We start from the raw sequence: 17,125 nt of genomic DNA on the forward strand, positions 1-17,125 counted from the left end.
CAGTGGAACTACACCGGCAGATGATATGGATCCCCAAACCATCACTGATTGTGAAAACTTCACACTAGACCTCAAGCAGCTTGGACTCCAGACTTGCTCCAGACTCTGGGACCTTGATTTCCAAATGAAATGCAAAATTTACTTTCATCTATAAACACCTTTGACCACTGAGCAACAGTCCATAACTTGGAGGAATTGTAGCAGTCTTTTGTATATTAAACTGTGCCCAATCCTGATCTTTTTGAAACATGTTTTGAATATTAGCTTTTATTTATGAATATGAACTTTGTGTACCAAGAACCAATGTGATACAAAGTGACTACTATCCCTGTACTCAGATTTCTTTGTAATGCGGTAGATACATTCATTCTCAAGTGAGATAGCACCTAAATACTGTCTTGTATTAAAGGGGTTTTGCCACAAAGCATATTTATACTCTGTCCATATGTTCTGGGGACAGATCCACACGATCGGGTATTTATACTCTATCCTTTTGCTACAGAAGAAATGCAAAAATATGAATGAAGCATTTATTGTCTCCCTTCTCCTCTATCCTCTCCAAGCTTGCAGAAGTGGATTGAGCGGAAGGGAGACGTATAAGGACTTCCTATATATGTCCCATTCATTTTGAAGTCATTCTTGGCTTTGGCTCAAAAAAACTGCAGTAAAATCTGCAGCAGAGTTTTTCCGCAAATTGGGGCCTCTGCCTTAAGATTTACCTGTTTCATCAATTGCAACATAACAAAATCTGTAACATCATCATAAAGTATAACATTTCCTCTTCCTAAAAAAATTGACAAAATAAATAAAAATGCAGTTAAAATTCCATATACTGCGTAAGGCTGCATTCACATGAAAGAGGTGCAAAACGACCATGAAAAACATAATTTTTGTGCCCAAGGGGCATCCGTTTTGACAGTGTATGGAGGGATCAGTGAAAACGGCCAAAAATAGGAAATAACCTACATTTTGATGGTCTGTGGTAAGACATGACATAGTCCCCATTTACTGACAGTGAAATTAATGCTATTGTGTGATGTCCTTTAAAAAAATGGACATCAAATTGCCAGTTTTCACTATTGTGTGAATCTGGCCTAAGTGTGGTTTGCATTAAACAAATGGCTGTAGACTCAAGCTCTCCAGTGAAATTGCCTGTCAGAGAATCTCTAAATTCAGATTGGTATAAAGAATACAATTTGAATATCAATACATTTTGGGGGTCATTTACCATCTGCCCCATCACAGGTGTCTATTTATGATGTAGGTATATCTCCTTGTTAACAAGCAAGCAAATTAATATAAAAGCATCTATTGTTGGTTATAGAGACATGGTTTATTCCCCAAATGAGCTTCAAAGAGGAAACATATTTAAGTATTGAGATCAATGACCTGAAAGTCACGGGGTCTGCCAAATGACACAGAGTTTTTGCAGAAACTTGAACTTGGCAAAGTCCACTATCACCTGTCCAGAGCAGAGTGTTACAGCTGTGAGCAGCAGAGCGCAAGCAGAGGGCAACATCTGAATCATGGAGTCCACCGAAGAGTTTAAACCAGACCCCAGGTATAGTGATATTAGCATTCACCTACATACATGTATGGCATTGTGCAATATGGTTTAGATAATGCTAACTCTTAAATTCAGTATTGTTATAAGATACATACAGTATATATCTTTTCTATGGTATCTGCATCCTGCGTGGATAATGTAAGTGTGCCGTTCTGGATTTAAAGAAGATTAGTACTTAATCTAATCTTCATTTCTAAATCACACATTGTGGAATTACTTGATAATTTAACATTCTAGGAATCATTTAGGAGGAAGGTGTAATGGCCACTACGTATACTACTGACCATACACTCAGCTATGTTGTCCAACTTACCCATACACATGCCTCGCCAGTCTGGCAGCAGCTTATCCCCCTGACAACAAAAGGACTGAGCACTAGATGTCCTGAGGGAAGGTCAGTTCAGTGTATGGTCGTCCTTTGTGCCACATATGCTATGTCAGATCAAGTCACTGTTCACGCCACAAAGACTGTCACCCACATTAGATAAATGACCAAGAGACCATTTTATACATACATATGTGAATGTTCTTATTATGAGCATGACCAAGAAAAATAACTTTTCTTCTGTGACGTGCCTTACATGGGGAGGTCAGCACTGTCACTCCATTGGCGCTCCTGCAAAATGACGATGGGGTGACAGTTATGGCAGCCAGTGGTCTAACAAGTGTCCCCCCTGGTCCATTATCATTCTTTGTGTGGAAACCAAGCAGAAACCACATGGACCCCATTATAGTCTATGGGATCCACTGGTTTCCTAAGGTAACCGCTTTTTTATGCGGATTAGGTTTCCGTTCAGGGAGTCCCCAAGCAGACTCCCTGAACGGAAATCCATGCACAGATGTGAACTGGTCCTCAGAGTCTCACTGAAAGTGCACAATACACTGCAATAGAGACATATACATATATATATATATATATATATATATATATATATATATATATATATGAATGTATTGGAGGGTATAGCACCATCCCAACCCTATAAACATAGAAAAAGCAATGATATAATAAAAGACAGGTCACGCTCATTCTTTTCCCACCAAACTCTATATTAATGTGCTTAGCTCCTCTTGCTCTCTAACATGCTGCCTGCAAATTGGACTGTATTTTCAATACAACAGGATATCTTTAAAAGAAATATTCAAGAATAAGGATTTACCTAGTGTTAAAAACAAGCTGTGTACACTAGTTTAACTGTATGGTTCATAATGGTTGCATCTGCGACTGGGCCCAGGAGCCAAGGGAGCCCACAGATCACCCTCAACACAAAGGCTGAATACATTTATTTGATCTCCTTTATTTGTGATAATAATTAGAGATGAGCGAGTACTATTCGAAATGGTCGTTTCGCATAGCACGCACTCATAAGAATGAATGGAAGCGGACGGCACGCAGACTTTGCCGGTGGCCGGCCGCTCGACCCCCTTACGGCTGCGTCCATTCATTCCTATGGGTTTGTGCTATTCGAAACGGGAGTACTCACTCATCTCTAATAATAATCTGATTTCCTTTGATGGCTGGTAGTTTGTGCATCATAAATTTATTATCTCTGTTCTTTGGTGAGCTGGAGAGATAAGATATATGACACACAGCTCTCCAGTGTCAGAAAGGAGTAAATGAACCATTTCATGGCAAAACAGAAATTGATCAGACCCATATAGCCAAGGAGAGATTCTGTAGGGGCATCATTACAGTGCATGGGGGCACCCACTGGGGATGAGAATGATGGGACGCCTGTTTGCACAGACATGTTGTGAAGAGGTTTAGGCCCAGATACAGAAAGACAGGGAAATGTAAATAGGAATGGATGGGATGCAGCTGCAGGTTGAGAAGAGAAGTTGTGCTTTGTCCCAGGCTGAGCTTTTGCACCAGGGCCTGTGAGCCTTTAGTTACTCCCCTGGCTGTAAATATGTACATTATAAACTGTCAACTTAGTAGCAGAATGTAAGTGCTCTATATGTAGTATAGCTAAAACTAGGCTCACACTAGCGTTCGGGAACTCCATAAGCAGGACTTTTCTCTCTGCCGATTACCTTTGGCAGAAACCTGGTGGAGCCCATTATAGTCTATGGGGTCTGCAGGTTTCCACAGGTAACCGTTTTTTAAGGGTATTAGTTTTTCAAGTCTCCAATCGGACTCAAAGAAAGGCAACACAGAAGTTAGTGTGAACGTAGTGTAAACTGTGAGGTTACCCAGGGCATGCTATCAGATAGGAGTGGACTTTAATTCTGCTTTGTTAGGTAAATCCTAATTTTACAGGTAATTTTTCTTTTTTTCAAAATATGACATGGTGGTGTTTATATGAGGGTGTAAACCATCCAAAACCTTCTCTAGGCAAGCTACTGGGTGCAATTATATTCTAGAGGTACTCTTTATGATCCCAGTTCATGTTTTCATGTGTTTGTTGTTTCTTACAGGCTTCCCAAACAGCTTGTTTTCTTCCTGATGAACAACCACAGTGTTCCACCATCCTGCTTCTCATTACCACCAACAGCAGCACGATTGCCATACTGTACGTCACCTATACAATTCCATTCCAATTATAATATGCTAAACTGTCTCTCTAGTGCCACCTATAGGTGGCTTACCTGTCAATGCCTGTCCCTTTCTACAGGACCTGTCAGCTCTCTGAAATGCTTTTATTAGCAAATATTTTCACTTCTAATGTTGTAACAGTTTGCTGGAAAGTCCTTTTGGCCTCTCTATAAGTGGGTTAAACATTAGTGGGATAAAAAAATATTTATCTTACCTAAATTTCCCTTTGGATCCTCGTCTGGCTTCAGAATGGAGGGGTAGGCAAGTTGTGTCTTCCTACTATACGCAGTAGATTATGTTTAGCACAATCTTAGACTACCACTTTCCCCATTCATGGTGTCATTTGTCACCATGACTACCCCTGGATTGGTGACAATATGAGGTCTTGAGAATATGAGAATATGACATCTTAACATCTAATCTAAGATAGATACATTTTTAGCCTTATTTATCCTAAATCTTACCAGTAGGTGAACAAACATGTCATTCGAGTTGGATAGTTCATATAAAAGTTCAGTTAAGGTTCACGCCTGCGTCAGTGACTTCATAGGAGCTATCGCTGAAAATAAGCGAAGAGAAAAGGACTTTTGTCGTCGTCGGTTTCAGTATAAAACCAGCGGAAACCTGACGGACTCCATAATAACCGCTGTTTTAGTGGAGGTGCTCTCCGTCAGGGGGACTCGAATGACTGAGAGCCCATTACTAATGTGAACCTAGCCTAAGTCAGTAGGGAATAAAGAATCAGCAGCATATCTGTAATACAGTAAACTATAAGTGATGAATATTATAACTTGGTGCAGTCGTTTCCAGTAAATACATAATACATTTAGGTTGTAACGTGTCAGTGTTTCATCATATTGGGTGCCTTGTACCACTCCAGAACTTTGGTTACTTGCAGTGTCAGCCTGTATTATGCTTATTGTGTTATCTATAACATATCATGTCTTCTCTTTTTAGTGGTGGACACTATGCAGCTGTGCATTATGGGGATTCTCACTATTCTTTCTATAATCTCACTCATTGTTTATATTGAAGATGCTATTTATATTATAAAGAAAGTGCAATGCCCAATGAAGAAAAGAACATCTCTATGGAGCAGTGCTGCCCCAACGGTAAGAGCCTAGGGTAATGCCTGCAAAAGTCACAGAGCATGCCCACAACACCCTTAGTCAATCAGCCGTTGTCTTATGTTCATGTACATTCTATTAAGAACATCTCTTCTGCTTCTGCTGCTGTAGCAACTAAGGTAAGATAGATAATGAAAAATACATATCACGATACAATACAAGGAAGCTTCAGACAGCTAGATCAATATAAAGATTGAAAAATTACGTCGCAATAGGTAAGAGTAAAACAACTTTTGCATTATGAGGCAGTGTAAGTGGTAAAGGAGTCCTATATACTAACTTACTGTGACACCAAACGTGTCCCTTTGACGGCAACCATAATTCTGATGTGGCCTTCGCTGAAAATGAGTTTGACAACCATATACTATAGATTGCAGGTGGCTGAAGGTTTGTTCAGCCAAATGGTTTCTTGTCCAATTTGGAAAGCCCCATACACATTATTTGCTGAAAATATCCCTTTCTCATCACTGAGATACCTTACACATACTGGCTTTTAAAGGGGTTGCACAGAATTAGAAAACATGGCTGATTACTGTTTCTCAGGAAGTGACATCACCTCCATTGGCCACGGTCCTGCTGCCCCTCACTACCATTCATTTTAAGGGGACTGAGCTATAGCATTACCATGTGACCAACGGATGTGAGATCACTTCCTGTGAAGAAAGCAGCCATGTTTTCTAATCCTGTGCAATCCCTTTTAAAAAAAAATCCATTCACAGTCACAAGATCTACATTTCTTATTATATGTAAATTAGATAAGTCATCATTCTTAAGATGTTAAAGGACTGTATGAAAGTAACTGACTATGACGTGCCAGATATTTACCTGCTTATTCACTGTTCACCTAACATTTATATGTAAGGACTCTGTACAATGTATCCTGTACCAGAAATGTGCATTATATTAGATTCATTTTCTTGTGATGGTTTATATTACTTTAGGTCATCTCAACAATCACATGCTTGGGTTTGTGGATTCCGCGTTCTGCAATGTTTGTAGAGATTGGTATTGGCACGTGAGTATTAGTTCAATGTTAAAAGATAATGCGTGTCTGCTAGAAGATAACTTAACTTTAGTTAGTCAAATATGCTTTCTCCTATAGAGAAAGCTAATCTTTGTAGTCAAATAATCGTCTATTCTGTTGAATGTGGCCAATGTGCAATACCGAATACAGCCCCAGAACAAGCATAGTGCTGTTCAAGAATATATGCCTTCATTATGATATTTCATGTAATATTTTATACAATGCCATTGCTGACACTTCCAGAATCTGTTTAGACATTATTTGGATAATATGCGGCTAAGACTATGCTTCCCCCAACAGGGCCATATCCAGCAATCGGAAAACCCCGATTTTGGGGCTCCATACTGGCAAAATTTATGGGCTCCCTTCACCCAGATGTATTTTACAGCTTCCTATCTTTTATCCCACACACAATATAATGCTTTCCAGCCCCCCTCCCCCCACAATGGCCCCACATGGTATATAATGCTTATATTTCAGTGTGACATTTCTTTTATATGTGTTTGTTGCTATCTGGCCAAGGGCCTTGCTCCTTTAATACATACCATTAAAAGTTATATTTTAGTTTTTATTTGTCTGTGGTCCCACTACAGAGCTAAACCTCAAACTGCTTCAGGTGAACATGCTTGAAATTCATCTTGACAAATATTCATGGGGTTTGGCCCTCTAGTTTGTTTTGGTGTTATTATTGCACTCTGGTTTCTCCTCAGACCCCAGAGTATAATAAGTGGAAGCCCAGAAGAGGTGAATAAAAATAACAAACACTTATACTCAGTATACTCTTCAGTTAACTTCTGGCCTCTGGTTGATGTCATGTGCCCGGGGTCACCACTGAGGCCTGTAATTGGGCCTTTGATGCCCATGCACCGTCAACCAGGGGAATGAAGAGGAAGGGACGCCCAGGAGAGGTGAAACAAGGTGAGTTTAAGTGTTTGAAATTTTTACTCACCTCCCTTGAAGACCCCAGATTGTAATATTTTTTTATGGGTGATGAACCCCCCAAATTTCCATTTTTTGGCTGAGCCCAGTGCTGCTCTTTTATTTGTATTAATTTACACTGAAGTAAGTGAATGCCAATGAAAGCAGCTCAGCTAGGCGCTGCCACTCTACTGCAATATAGCAAGCAGGCTACTATTGGAAAGGGGCCTGAGGCCAGGACTTTTTCCATTAGCAATGTGGGCCAGTCCAACACTGGATGTATATCATTGGGGTTTTAAGACCTGGTGACAGGTCCTTTATAAAGGGAAATAGTCAACTTTCCTGGCTAGTCTATTTTAGCAAATACTTGCAATCCCTGAGTAATAACAATTTTGGACTATCATTTCTTATAACACAGTATTGTGCTGTTCCTCTGTTATTGCTCCTAGACATATATGAAGGAACTAACAACTGGACTTACTATTCTACTTATCAAAGGGGTCTGTAAAGGGTCACACAGTATTAAGACCCTTGCAGATAACCATATGAAAGGTCCAGAGAGCACACTGACACATTCATTTCTATGACATCCGTGTGCCTTTCATTCACAGCCAGCGGTTAGCACACCCGCCTAACACTAGCAATGCCGATAGGACAGCATCACACTGTGTAGAGTTATACCTCCAATTGGTAACGTCCAGTTGTCAATTTCTTCATAAATTTCTAACACACAGGAGATTCTACAAAATTGTTATTTCATGGGAAATACAAGTATTTGCTAACACAGGCATGTGAGGAGCAATGACAGGTCTTCTTTAAAGCTATTTTTTCTCTAAACATAGTCATAATGATTATCCGACTTGTCACTGGGTCATGCTTGTCACAGACAGAACAGTCCTGTTCCCTTTAAGGTAGGAGACACAAGCTACAAACAATTAGCTGAATTTCCTTCATGGATATTCAGCAGGGTGTGTACCTGAAAGTTGGGTGGCTGGTTTTTGCTGGGATATACCTGCAGGCATTGCTATGGGATTGCTGTAGCTTTTAATCTTTGCATTGCAAATATTGGAAGCTGCAGGTGAAGCCCGCAGCCATAAATACCATGCTGTGGATTTAAAACCTATGACACTGGTCACATTGTACTCCAGATTTTACTCTCAGCATATGGATTTGATATTTTAACGTCATCTACAACTGTAGGTCACAGTGAGTTAGCTACAGGCAAATTTCCTGTGGCAAACCTGCTGCAATCCATCCTTGTGTGTCCCTATCCTCATACAGAATCTCAATAGACCTTTATGGAAGAAAGAAAGTTGTTTTCTAAAACCGTCTTTACCCACCATTGTCAGCACTTTAGTTATTAGCCACCATCATGATTCATCTTTACGTATAAGCACAAATATGAGCAGATTTTTCAGATGCACATGTAACATACAATACATGACACTTCAAACCCTCTGAATCAAACATGCTATATACTGTATACGGTATTATATATTCTGTATGGTGTTCTGCCCTCACAAAGTAATACATATACTTATATACTAGAAAGATAAGGCTACCATATATCCAATCTCTATGTAAAATGATAAGTGGTAACTATTTTGTCTCAAAGGTATTTTGCAGTTTGCTTCTACCTCATTTTGATGGTTATAATAGAAGGATATGGGGGAAAAGACGCCCTTGTCAAGAAACTAGAATCTACAGATGTGCACCTTAACACAGGCCCATGCTGCTGCTGCTGCGCATGCCTCCCCCGCATCAAAATGACCAAGTAAGTTTTACCACAGTGCTTGTAAGAGGAAAACAAAATCGTCAGTGACCGCTAACTTTCTACAGCGCCCGGTCAAACATATCAGGTTATTGTGTCATTGTGATGCACCGAGGTAGGATGTATTTTATTGAAAGTAGCTAAACTAAAATAAATTAATTATTATTAATAATAATAATAATGGTTAAACTTCACTGTTACCAGCAAACTCATGCTGTGCTTGGTTACCACAAGTGGCCAGGAAATTGGCCATACACAGTTGCCGCAATATCTTGCCATGTCTCAGTAGGGTATATGAACATGTGTTGTCTTACTAAGACAACCCTTTGTATTGTGGGAACACTGCAATTTTGCATTTGTTTTAGTAAATTATATAGAATCCTTGTAAGGCTAAGGGCTAGTTCACACGTGAACTGCCCGCGCGGGTTTTGACACAGAGAGAGACGCGGCGAGCCGCGTCTCTCTCTTGTCAAAACCCGCCCGCCGCGACCATCGCTGTCGCGGCTTAACCCTCTGCTGTCGGCTCAAATGAATGAGCCGACATAGGAGGGAGCTGCCGGGGGCGGAAGCCGCGCGGCTGAGCCTGCGCGGCTTCCGCCTGAAGAAAGGACATGTCCTTTCTTTTCTCTGCTAGCAGCAGCTCGCCGCTAGCGGAGAACAGAAGCCCGGCGGTCTCCATAGACCACCATTATAAGGGGAGGTTTTTGACGCGAAATCCGCTGTCAAAAACCTCCCCTTATACTCACGTGTGAACTAGACCTAAGGCCTCTCATAGCGAAATGCATAGAAAAAAAAAAAAAGATTGCTGTGGAAAAATATGCAGGGTTTTTCATTGTGATTTCGCTGATTTTTTTGTGTACCAGTAAAAAAAAAGCAATGTGTGAACCCTATAAGATGACTCGAATGAAGTTAGTATATACAAATACAATAGGTATTTAACAATCAACATTGAAACCACCAATGAAGCTGAAATGAATAAGATTGATTGAATCAAATTAGCACCTGCCATATTAGGCAGCACATGATCCGCTGTTTCCTGGTACATGCAGTTCCCAGCATTGTCTACATGCCAGGCGCTGCTCTGCTCACTCCCCATACTTTTAGTAGCCACTAGGGTTGAGCCGATCTTGACTTTTCAGGATCGATTTTAAAATACGATTTCTGATCATTTTTCATTTGAACCCGATCTCGATCCCAATTCCGATCCCAATGCTCAACCCTAGTAGCCACAGTTATTAGTACTGTAGCAATTTTCCATTCAAGTCTATGAGACATGTTACAAAATCCAAAACTGCTGCTACTAAATGCATAGGCATGTATACAATTCAAGGAGCTGTGCACTCTGGGAAACAGCTGACCTGCAGGCTTTTCAAGAGCCTGACCCCCACTGATCTGGTATTGATGGAATATCTTAAGAATAGACCATGAATTTTGTGGATAGCTCCTTTGAAAGATGTGTTACTAACATATTGGTGCCAGGTACCACATGATACCTTTAGAGATCTTGTGGAGTCCATGTCTCAACCTATGTCTCACCACTCAAGGAAGACCTACACAAAGTCAGGAAGGTGGTTTGAATGTTATAGTTGATTAATGGATGACAAGAGCCTACCGTGTTTCCCCGAAAATAAGACAGTGTCTTATTTTAGATTTTGGTCCTAAAGATATGCTATGTCTAATTTTCAGGGGATGTCTTATTTTATTTTTGTGTGCTGCTGTCACCACTGCGCTACGCTGAGATGTGCTTGCTGCGTAAAGACTGTATGAAGAAAAACATTGCAACCGGCTGAACGCTGTGTGCGGTGCTCCGTGTGTACAGGAAAACCAGCTGCTGCCGTGATACCGTATGTTGTATCCATTGTTCCTGCTGCTGTGGGATGAGCTGGGAGAGTGGAACCCCCCCCCCTCTACAATGCTTAGTGTATGCGCAGCGAGCATCTCCCAGCTCATCCTACAGTGGCAGGAACAGTGGATACAACGTACGGTATCACAGCGGCATCAGCAGCTGGCATACCTGTGCACACGGAACATCGCGCAATGTTTTGCTTCATACAATCTTTGCGCAGAAAGATTATTATTATTGGGGGATGTCTTACTTTCGGGGGGTGCCTTATATTAGGAAATTCAACAAAAACCTCTGCTATGTCTTGCTTTCGGAGGATGATTCTTTTTTGAGGTAACAGGGTAAGTACCATTGATACAAACAGGTGCATATTATCTTATGTATATGTTATACAAACATGTGGATATTATCTTATATATGTTATATAAATCATCGTAATTATTTTATATAATTTCATGGTGTAAATGGCAATTTGTGGGATTATTGTAAGAGAAGTTAAACTGACTTATAAACATTCAATCTTGTCAGATCCAAGCCATCCTCTCCTAATGTAATGTCTATTGGTGCTGTTTTACAGAAAAAAATATTTCAGAAATGTAAGCTCAAGTATCCTTGCGTTTCATAAAGTGGTGTTCAGCAGATCCTCTGCCAGAACAGCAGAAAAGCTTTTACTGAATTTATTAATGAGTGTTTAACTTTGCTTACTCATCTCTGGTGAAAACTATTGAAACCAGACTGCACCCACATCATTTACTGTATTTGCTTGCACCTTTATTTCAAGGACATGACCTCTGCATCTGATGCTTGCCTTGTCAAAACCAACAGAAAGTCATGTAAGCCTAAGGCCCTACGTAGCGAGTCGCAGCAAAAAAGCACTGCGGAAAAGACCATGGCGGAAATGCAACACATTTAATAGAAAGTCCATGTCTTACATTTTTTACATGAAAGCATGTGCATTTCCCATGAAATAACACTTCAGGAGTAAGTTTTCTCTGAGGCCTGCTTCACATCTACGCTTAGGTTTCCATTCGGAGAGTCCGCTTGGCAACCCCCCCCCCCTTCCCGAACAGAAACCCATCCACATAAAAAAGCGGTTACCTACAGAACCCATAGACTATAAGAGAAAAGTGCTGTTTGCAGGACTTTTCTCTCTGCATATTTCATGTGGATAGGGGACCGGAATGGCCTGAACGTAAATGTGAACTGGACTTGAGTTTTGCTTTTTGTTTTTCTTCTTATTCTTCCAAAGAATGTGTAAAAAAAAAAATTGTCAACTCAGCATCCCCAGTCTCCTTGGTAATAGTCTGATCCCTACGCATTCTGATATTTTCAGCAAAGATTGGACAGTTTTGGAACATACAATTCATTCATAGATTTCCAGAACGAATAACAGGATAATAATACTATGTAAAGTTTTCAGAAAAGAATCAAGGATTTATTAGGACAAACACATCAGGAGATTCAAGATCCTGCTTTATTACAAATGAAAAATGTGTCCAATGTTTTTCTTTTTAATATCACATTTTATTAGTGATTAAATAAAAGCGCTCTCATGGTCCTGTATAATACAATTCCAGTACTGAGTTATATGGTATGAGCCTGCAGCAGGGATTGACATCATTGATAACGTAATTGCTCTCATGAGTTGTTGTTATGCAGCTTACTGTACATAGTATTCACCTAAACAAGCCCTTTATATTTTACTTTTGCAGGAGGAAGGTGAACATCTTCATTCTAAGCGTCTTTCAGATGGCGTTCTTGAAGCCACTTTTTAATTTCATTGGCTTGATTCTTTGGACTGATGGAATTTACAATACAGAAGATGTGAGATGATATTTGTTTTCTCATGTAGCCTTAGCTGTCTAAGTGCTGTGAGAATGTTTAGTTAGTCATGCTGTACATTTGTATACTTTCTTAGTATGGGTATCTTCTTACTTATAGGAATCTCCCTACTTGATATGAATATAAACTAGAAGTAAATCTTGCCACCGAACATTAACTCTCACATGCCTGTGCTGCATGCTGTTTTATAGCTATGTCCTGGGGAGATTATTACAAGATCTTAAGCAGCCTTGTAAACTTTTTAAAGGCCTAGGCATATAGAAACAGAATTTGTAGTGATTGAGCTGCGACACTAATACAATACTTGGTAAGCAGTGAATAAAAGTGTCAACTTCTTCAAACAGTTTACCTAAATGAAGAGAGTCCCATTTATTGGGTAATCCAAAGTTACCCACATCTGTTTATGTGTCAGCAAAGTGGGTAGAGTTTATTCTGATTGACAAGTCCTATGCCAGTCTTAAAAGAAACTTGTCAGGTGGATTTACCACCATAAACTGGTTCCATGATGTACATGTTCAAATATTTCTCTACCATAGCTGTCTTTCTGTAATCTTTATGTTGCATCAAAGTAAACCTATAAATGTTTGAAAGCATAAAAAGTCATATGCTACACTAAGGAGTCATGGTGGTTGGGGAGAAGCTGCAGCCTAGTCTCACTGTCCGCTGTCTAATCTACCTTGTGATGTCGGGGATGAGGAGCCTGTGACGTCAGTCATAGCTAGGAGGTTTGATTAGCCAGCGGACTCCCCGTCCAGTGTGACTGCTTAGGGTAACTTAGATATGACGTTTCATGCTTTCACACATTTATAGCTTCACTTTGCTGAAGATTACAGAGGGGCAGAATGTGGAGGGCGAGGTGAAAAACGGTGCTCGAGGCAAATATTTGGCATAAGGGGACATTCGTACAGAGTATTTCTGCTCTCAGTTCTTAGATGGATACAAATTTATGTTGTCATTTTCAAATATATTCTGTGAATTTTAGCTTTCAGGTGCCAGTGTTGCACTATGGATGAACGTAGCTCTTGGCTTTTGCACTATAATAGCCCTATGGCCAATCGGGATACTTTTCCGTGAGGCTAAAGTACACTTGGCTGAAAACAACATGGGAACTAAATTTGCAGTTTTTCAGGTAAGCATCAAACTGAATTTTTTCACACTTTCTTTTTGCACTTTTGTTTTTCCTGTCAGCAGTAACATTTAAAGGAGTTTGCAGAAATATTATGTATATGCAAATGTTTTGTCGCTTACTGGTAAAAATCCGTTTCATGTCAAGACATCCTGCAAAGACCTGCTGTCATGCAGCTACACTGATGGAAAAATAAAAAGTAGTAAAAAAATATAACAAAAATGATATACATTTGGTATTGTCATAATTGTGGTAACCTTAAAATAATATTACTATATTATTTATACAGTGCTCACCATGTATACATAAAAAAAAAAACCTATGGAAAAATTGGAGTGGATACAGGCTTGGAGTGGCCCACAGTAGAGCAGGTCCCTGATCCTGGAGGGCTAGTGGACCCCTAACCCCAACCCCTGCAAGCATGGTACATGGCACAGAAAACTCACCACCCTATATGCAGGCAGCATCTCACATAGCATGTGCACCCATGTACAGGGGGATAACTAGTGGGTAGCAGTCCCATGTCAAATGTTCACCTTGGGGCCCTGCCATTCCTAGTTACACCACTGCACATGTAATAAACTGGGGGGAATATTTAACAATCTACAACTACATATCATCTTAGCCACCCATTGTTTTTTAGAGATGTCTTGGGTGGCTAAGATGATATCTAGGCAAACAGACAGGTCAGCCACTATCTTTCCTCCTGGGCTCAATCTAAAGAAGCCCCAGTCTAAGGCAAGAGCAAGCCAACAGGCTACTAAGAGGACCGCTAGAAAGAGATAGTCCATAATGAAGGCTAGGTAGCAGGACATTACCAAAAAAAAGTGCCAGTTTTTAGTAGTTGTCAATGAGTGTCAGGTAATATTTGCATTTAGCTGAATAGCTGGCCTACTCCTAGGCACCCCAGTCCAACATTGCATCAGTGTGTTTAGGTACCAGACAACATTGATGGTCTATACCTCTTAACTCTGCCTCTGGATGTAGAATTAGAACCCAAAGAACTTAGCAAGACGCATAGAAACTTTATTTATTGGGACCTATAGTCTTTATAAGAATACTGTTATTTTTTTTTTATTAATTATTATTATTATTATATATTGACTATAGCAAAACCATAATCCATCAATTTTTAGTATTTACGGTACATAAGTTTTCATTGTTCTCTTCTCCTTTTTCCAGTTGCAGCTTATCCTGACCACATTACAGGCCTCTATCTTTAGTATCCTGGGTAACACCGGAGTGCTTCCTTGCGTGCCTCCATATGCATTTAAAGCAAGAGCTCACTGTGAGTTAGCACACTATTCTTAATAGATATTTACTCCTAAGATATATACTGTATATATGTACAGACTAGGAGTTAGAAAATACATTTCACTGTCTTGTGTAATGACCTGAATAGATAATATTTTATTTGCAATATGTATAAGCTTTAGATGAAGCCGTACCACTTACATTGCTGCTGGCAGAGACAGTAAATAACTGAAAGATATTTGTTTTATACTGTTTGCTAGTTCAGCCAGTTCCTTCAGGAGCATGACATGTAAATAGGTGCACACACAGGGAACCTGGCCGAATGTTATATACTGTATATCTATGAAAAAGGTCTTGAAAATGATGTAAAACATACCGGCTAAATTTTGAAATCTGGTTTAAGTATTATTCTTTTAGGCATATCCACTAAATCCTAAAAGTGACACATAGTTTTTAGCTGGTGTAAATGTTCCACACTAAATCAATCTGTCATATGCTCAAACCAACGAGCAAAAAAAGCACCTATGATCTCCAGTTATAGAGTCTGATTTATACTAAAGCTGCAACAGTATCCACATGTGTGCCCAAATATAATACAGGGGCTTTCTGACTTTAAATATTTCCTTTGTGTTGAGAAGTACCAGAAAGCAGTATATCATAGTAGACAAAGTACAAGGTGTGAACCTAGCGCAAGGCAGGCTTGTCACACTGCAACCCCACAACTGAGCATGAATGAATGTGGCATGTTGTCCATATGTAAGGACACTCTAGCTGATTCCATGTTTAATGAAGGAACATTACAATGCCAAATTTTCCAGGATGTTTTTGATAATTCAGGACAATCCCTTCTAATTCAGTACCATATTCCGGAGAAGTCAAGTATATTGATGGATGTGTGTGTGTTATGTCTGTAATATACTGTATACAGTGGTACTTACGTTATGTCCTTGTCTCTTTACAGTGATGCATTACCATCTGCTAATTATAGAGACATTTTTATTGACGATATTGGCCCGGAATGCATATAGGAAGAAGGATGAAGAAACGGGATACACAATAAAAACACAGGCTGTGTGACTTCGAATCTGCAGTCAGTGCTCCAGAATACCGCACTCTGTGGGTTTATACATACCATACTGTTTATAACCATGCCATAGAAAAGACTCCATGAATAACAGCAGCATTTTGTTACATTCAACGATGAAAAATTTAACAGAAACATTTAATGAGAGTTCTATGTTAACCTAGGATGTCATCTACAAAGACCAGTCCAAAATACCAAAGCAAATATTATCGGTATCTATACATGGAGTCTTCCAATACTACACGGCCATGATTCTTGACATGAAAGAATGAAGTATCTAAACAGGATGAGCTTTTATTCATAAAGTTCACAACCAAAAATTATCACTGAAAATCCTTTATCCAGTTCTGTGCAATGTACATTGTAACCATTTCCCATAATACCAATTTTCTTTATAGTGGAATTATGATGGTATCACAAATAGGTAATACCCAACAGACTAAGTACAATTTTTTTTATACTGAAAACTCTGGTCCTCATATAAGAAATCATACAAAAGGAATTATGGCCTCCTAGAGACAGAGTACACATTTTGTACGGAATGTGATTTTATTTACATGAGAACGTTTGCAAACATAAGGCCCATAATTTCCAATATGAACAATATTGAGCACAGCTCATTCTAGCACAGCTGCAGGATCTATCGAGAGTATTATTGGCCTGAAGCCCATTTATCCTGTTTCTCCAAAAATAAGCCCTATCCCCAAAAGTGAGTCCTAGCTTGATTTTGCAGGGTTTTTGGAGTAAGCTTGCAATATAAGCCCTAACCCAAAAATAAGCCCTAGTTACAGTCAGTGCCTCCAGCGCCAGGTTATATCATGTGACATGACAGAGATAGAGAATAGGTATGATGTACCTCCCAACCGTCGTAGACAAGTGCCCCACTACCTCCTGCCATACTTGGGTAAAATTCACTCATCCACTCCCGAGTCCTCCTTCCTGCCTCCTGAGTCTGCTGTCTGAGTGCTATCTCCTGGGTCCTGACTTTTGGTCACTATCATGCTGTGGGCTCGGCTACCTACGTGAGCAGACG

General features: G+C 39.8%; 1 protein-coding gene across 1 annotated transcript; it reads left to right on the forward strand.

The window, feature by feature from the left end:
• Positions 1 to 1,526: 1,526 nt before the first annotated feature.
• Positions 1,527 to 16,085, forward strand: LOC142196714 (organic solute transporter subunit alpha-like). The gene is made up of 9 exons (XM_075266689.1): positions 1,527 to 1,561; positions 3,986 to 4,080; positions 5,061 to 5,215; positions 6,172 to 6,245; positions 8,788 to 8,946; positions 12,499 to 12,610; positions 13,611 to 13,757; positions 14,937 to 15,042; positions 15,970 to 16,085. Exons 1-9 carry the CDS (start codon positions 1,527 to 1,529, stop codon positions 16,083 to 16,085), a joined length of 999 nt encoding a protein of 332 aa, XP_075122790.1.
• Positions 16,086 to 17,125: the final 1,040 nt, after the last annotated feature.

Source organism: Leptodactylus fuscus, chromosome 3 (genome assembly GCF_031893055.1).
Source record: "Leptodactylus fuscus isolate aLepFus1 chromosome 3, aLepFus1.hap2, whole genome shotgun sequence".
Lineage (NCBI taxonomy): Eukaryota > Metazoa > Chordata > Amphibia > Anura > Leptodactylidae > Leptodactylus > Leptodactylus fuscus.

Bases quoted from the DNA above. Each gene is read 5' to 3' on its own strand.
- LOC142196714 (XM_075266689.1), top strand. From the start codon at position 1,527: ATGGAGTCCACCGAAGAGTTTAAACCAGACCCCAG. The intron at 1,562-3,985 runs GTATAGTGATAT...TGTTTCTTACAG, and splicing joins GAGTTTAAACCAGACCCCAG to GCTTCCCAAACAGCTTGTTT. The intron at 13,758-14,936 runs GTAAGCATCAAA...TCCTTTTTCCAG, and splicing joins CTAAATTTGCAGTTTTTCAG to TTGCAGCTTATCCTGACCAC.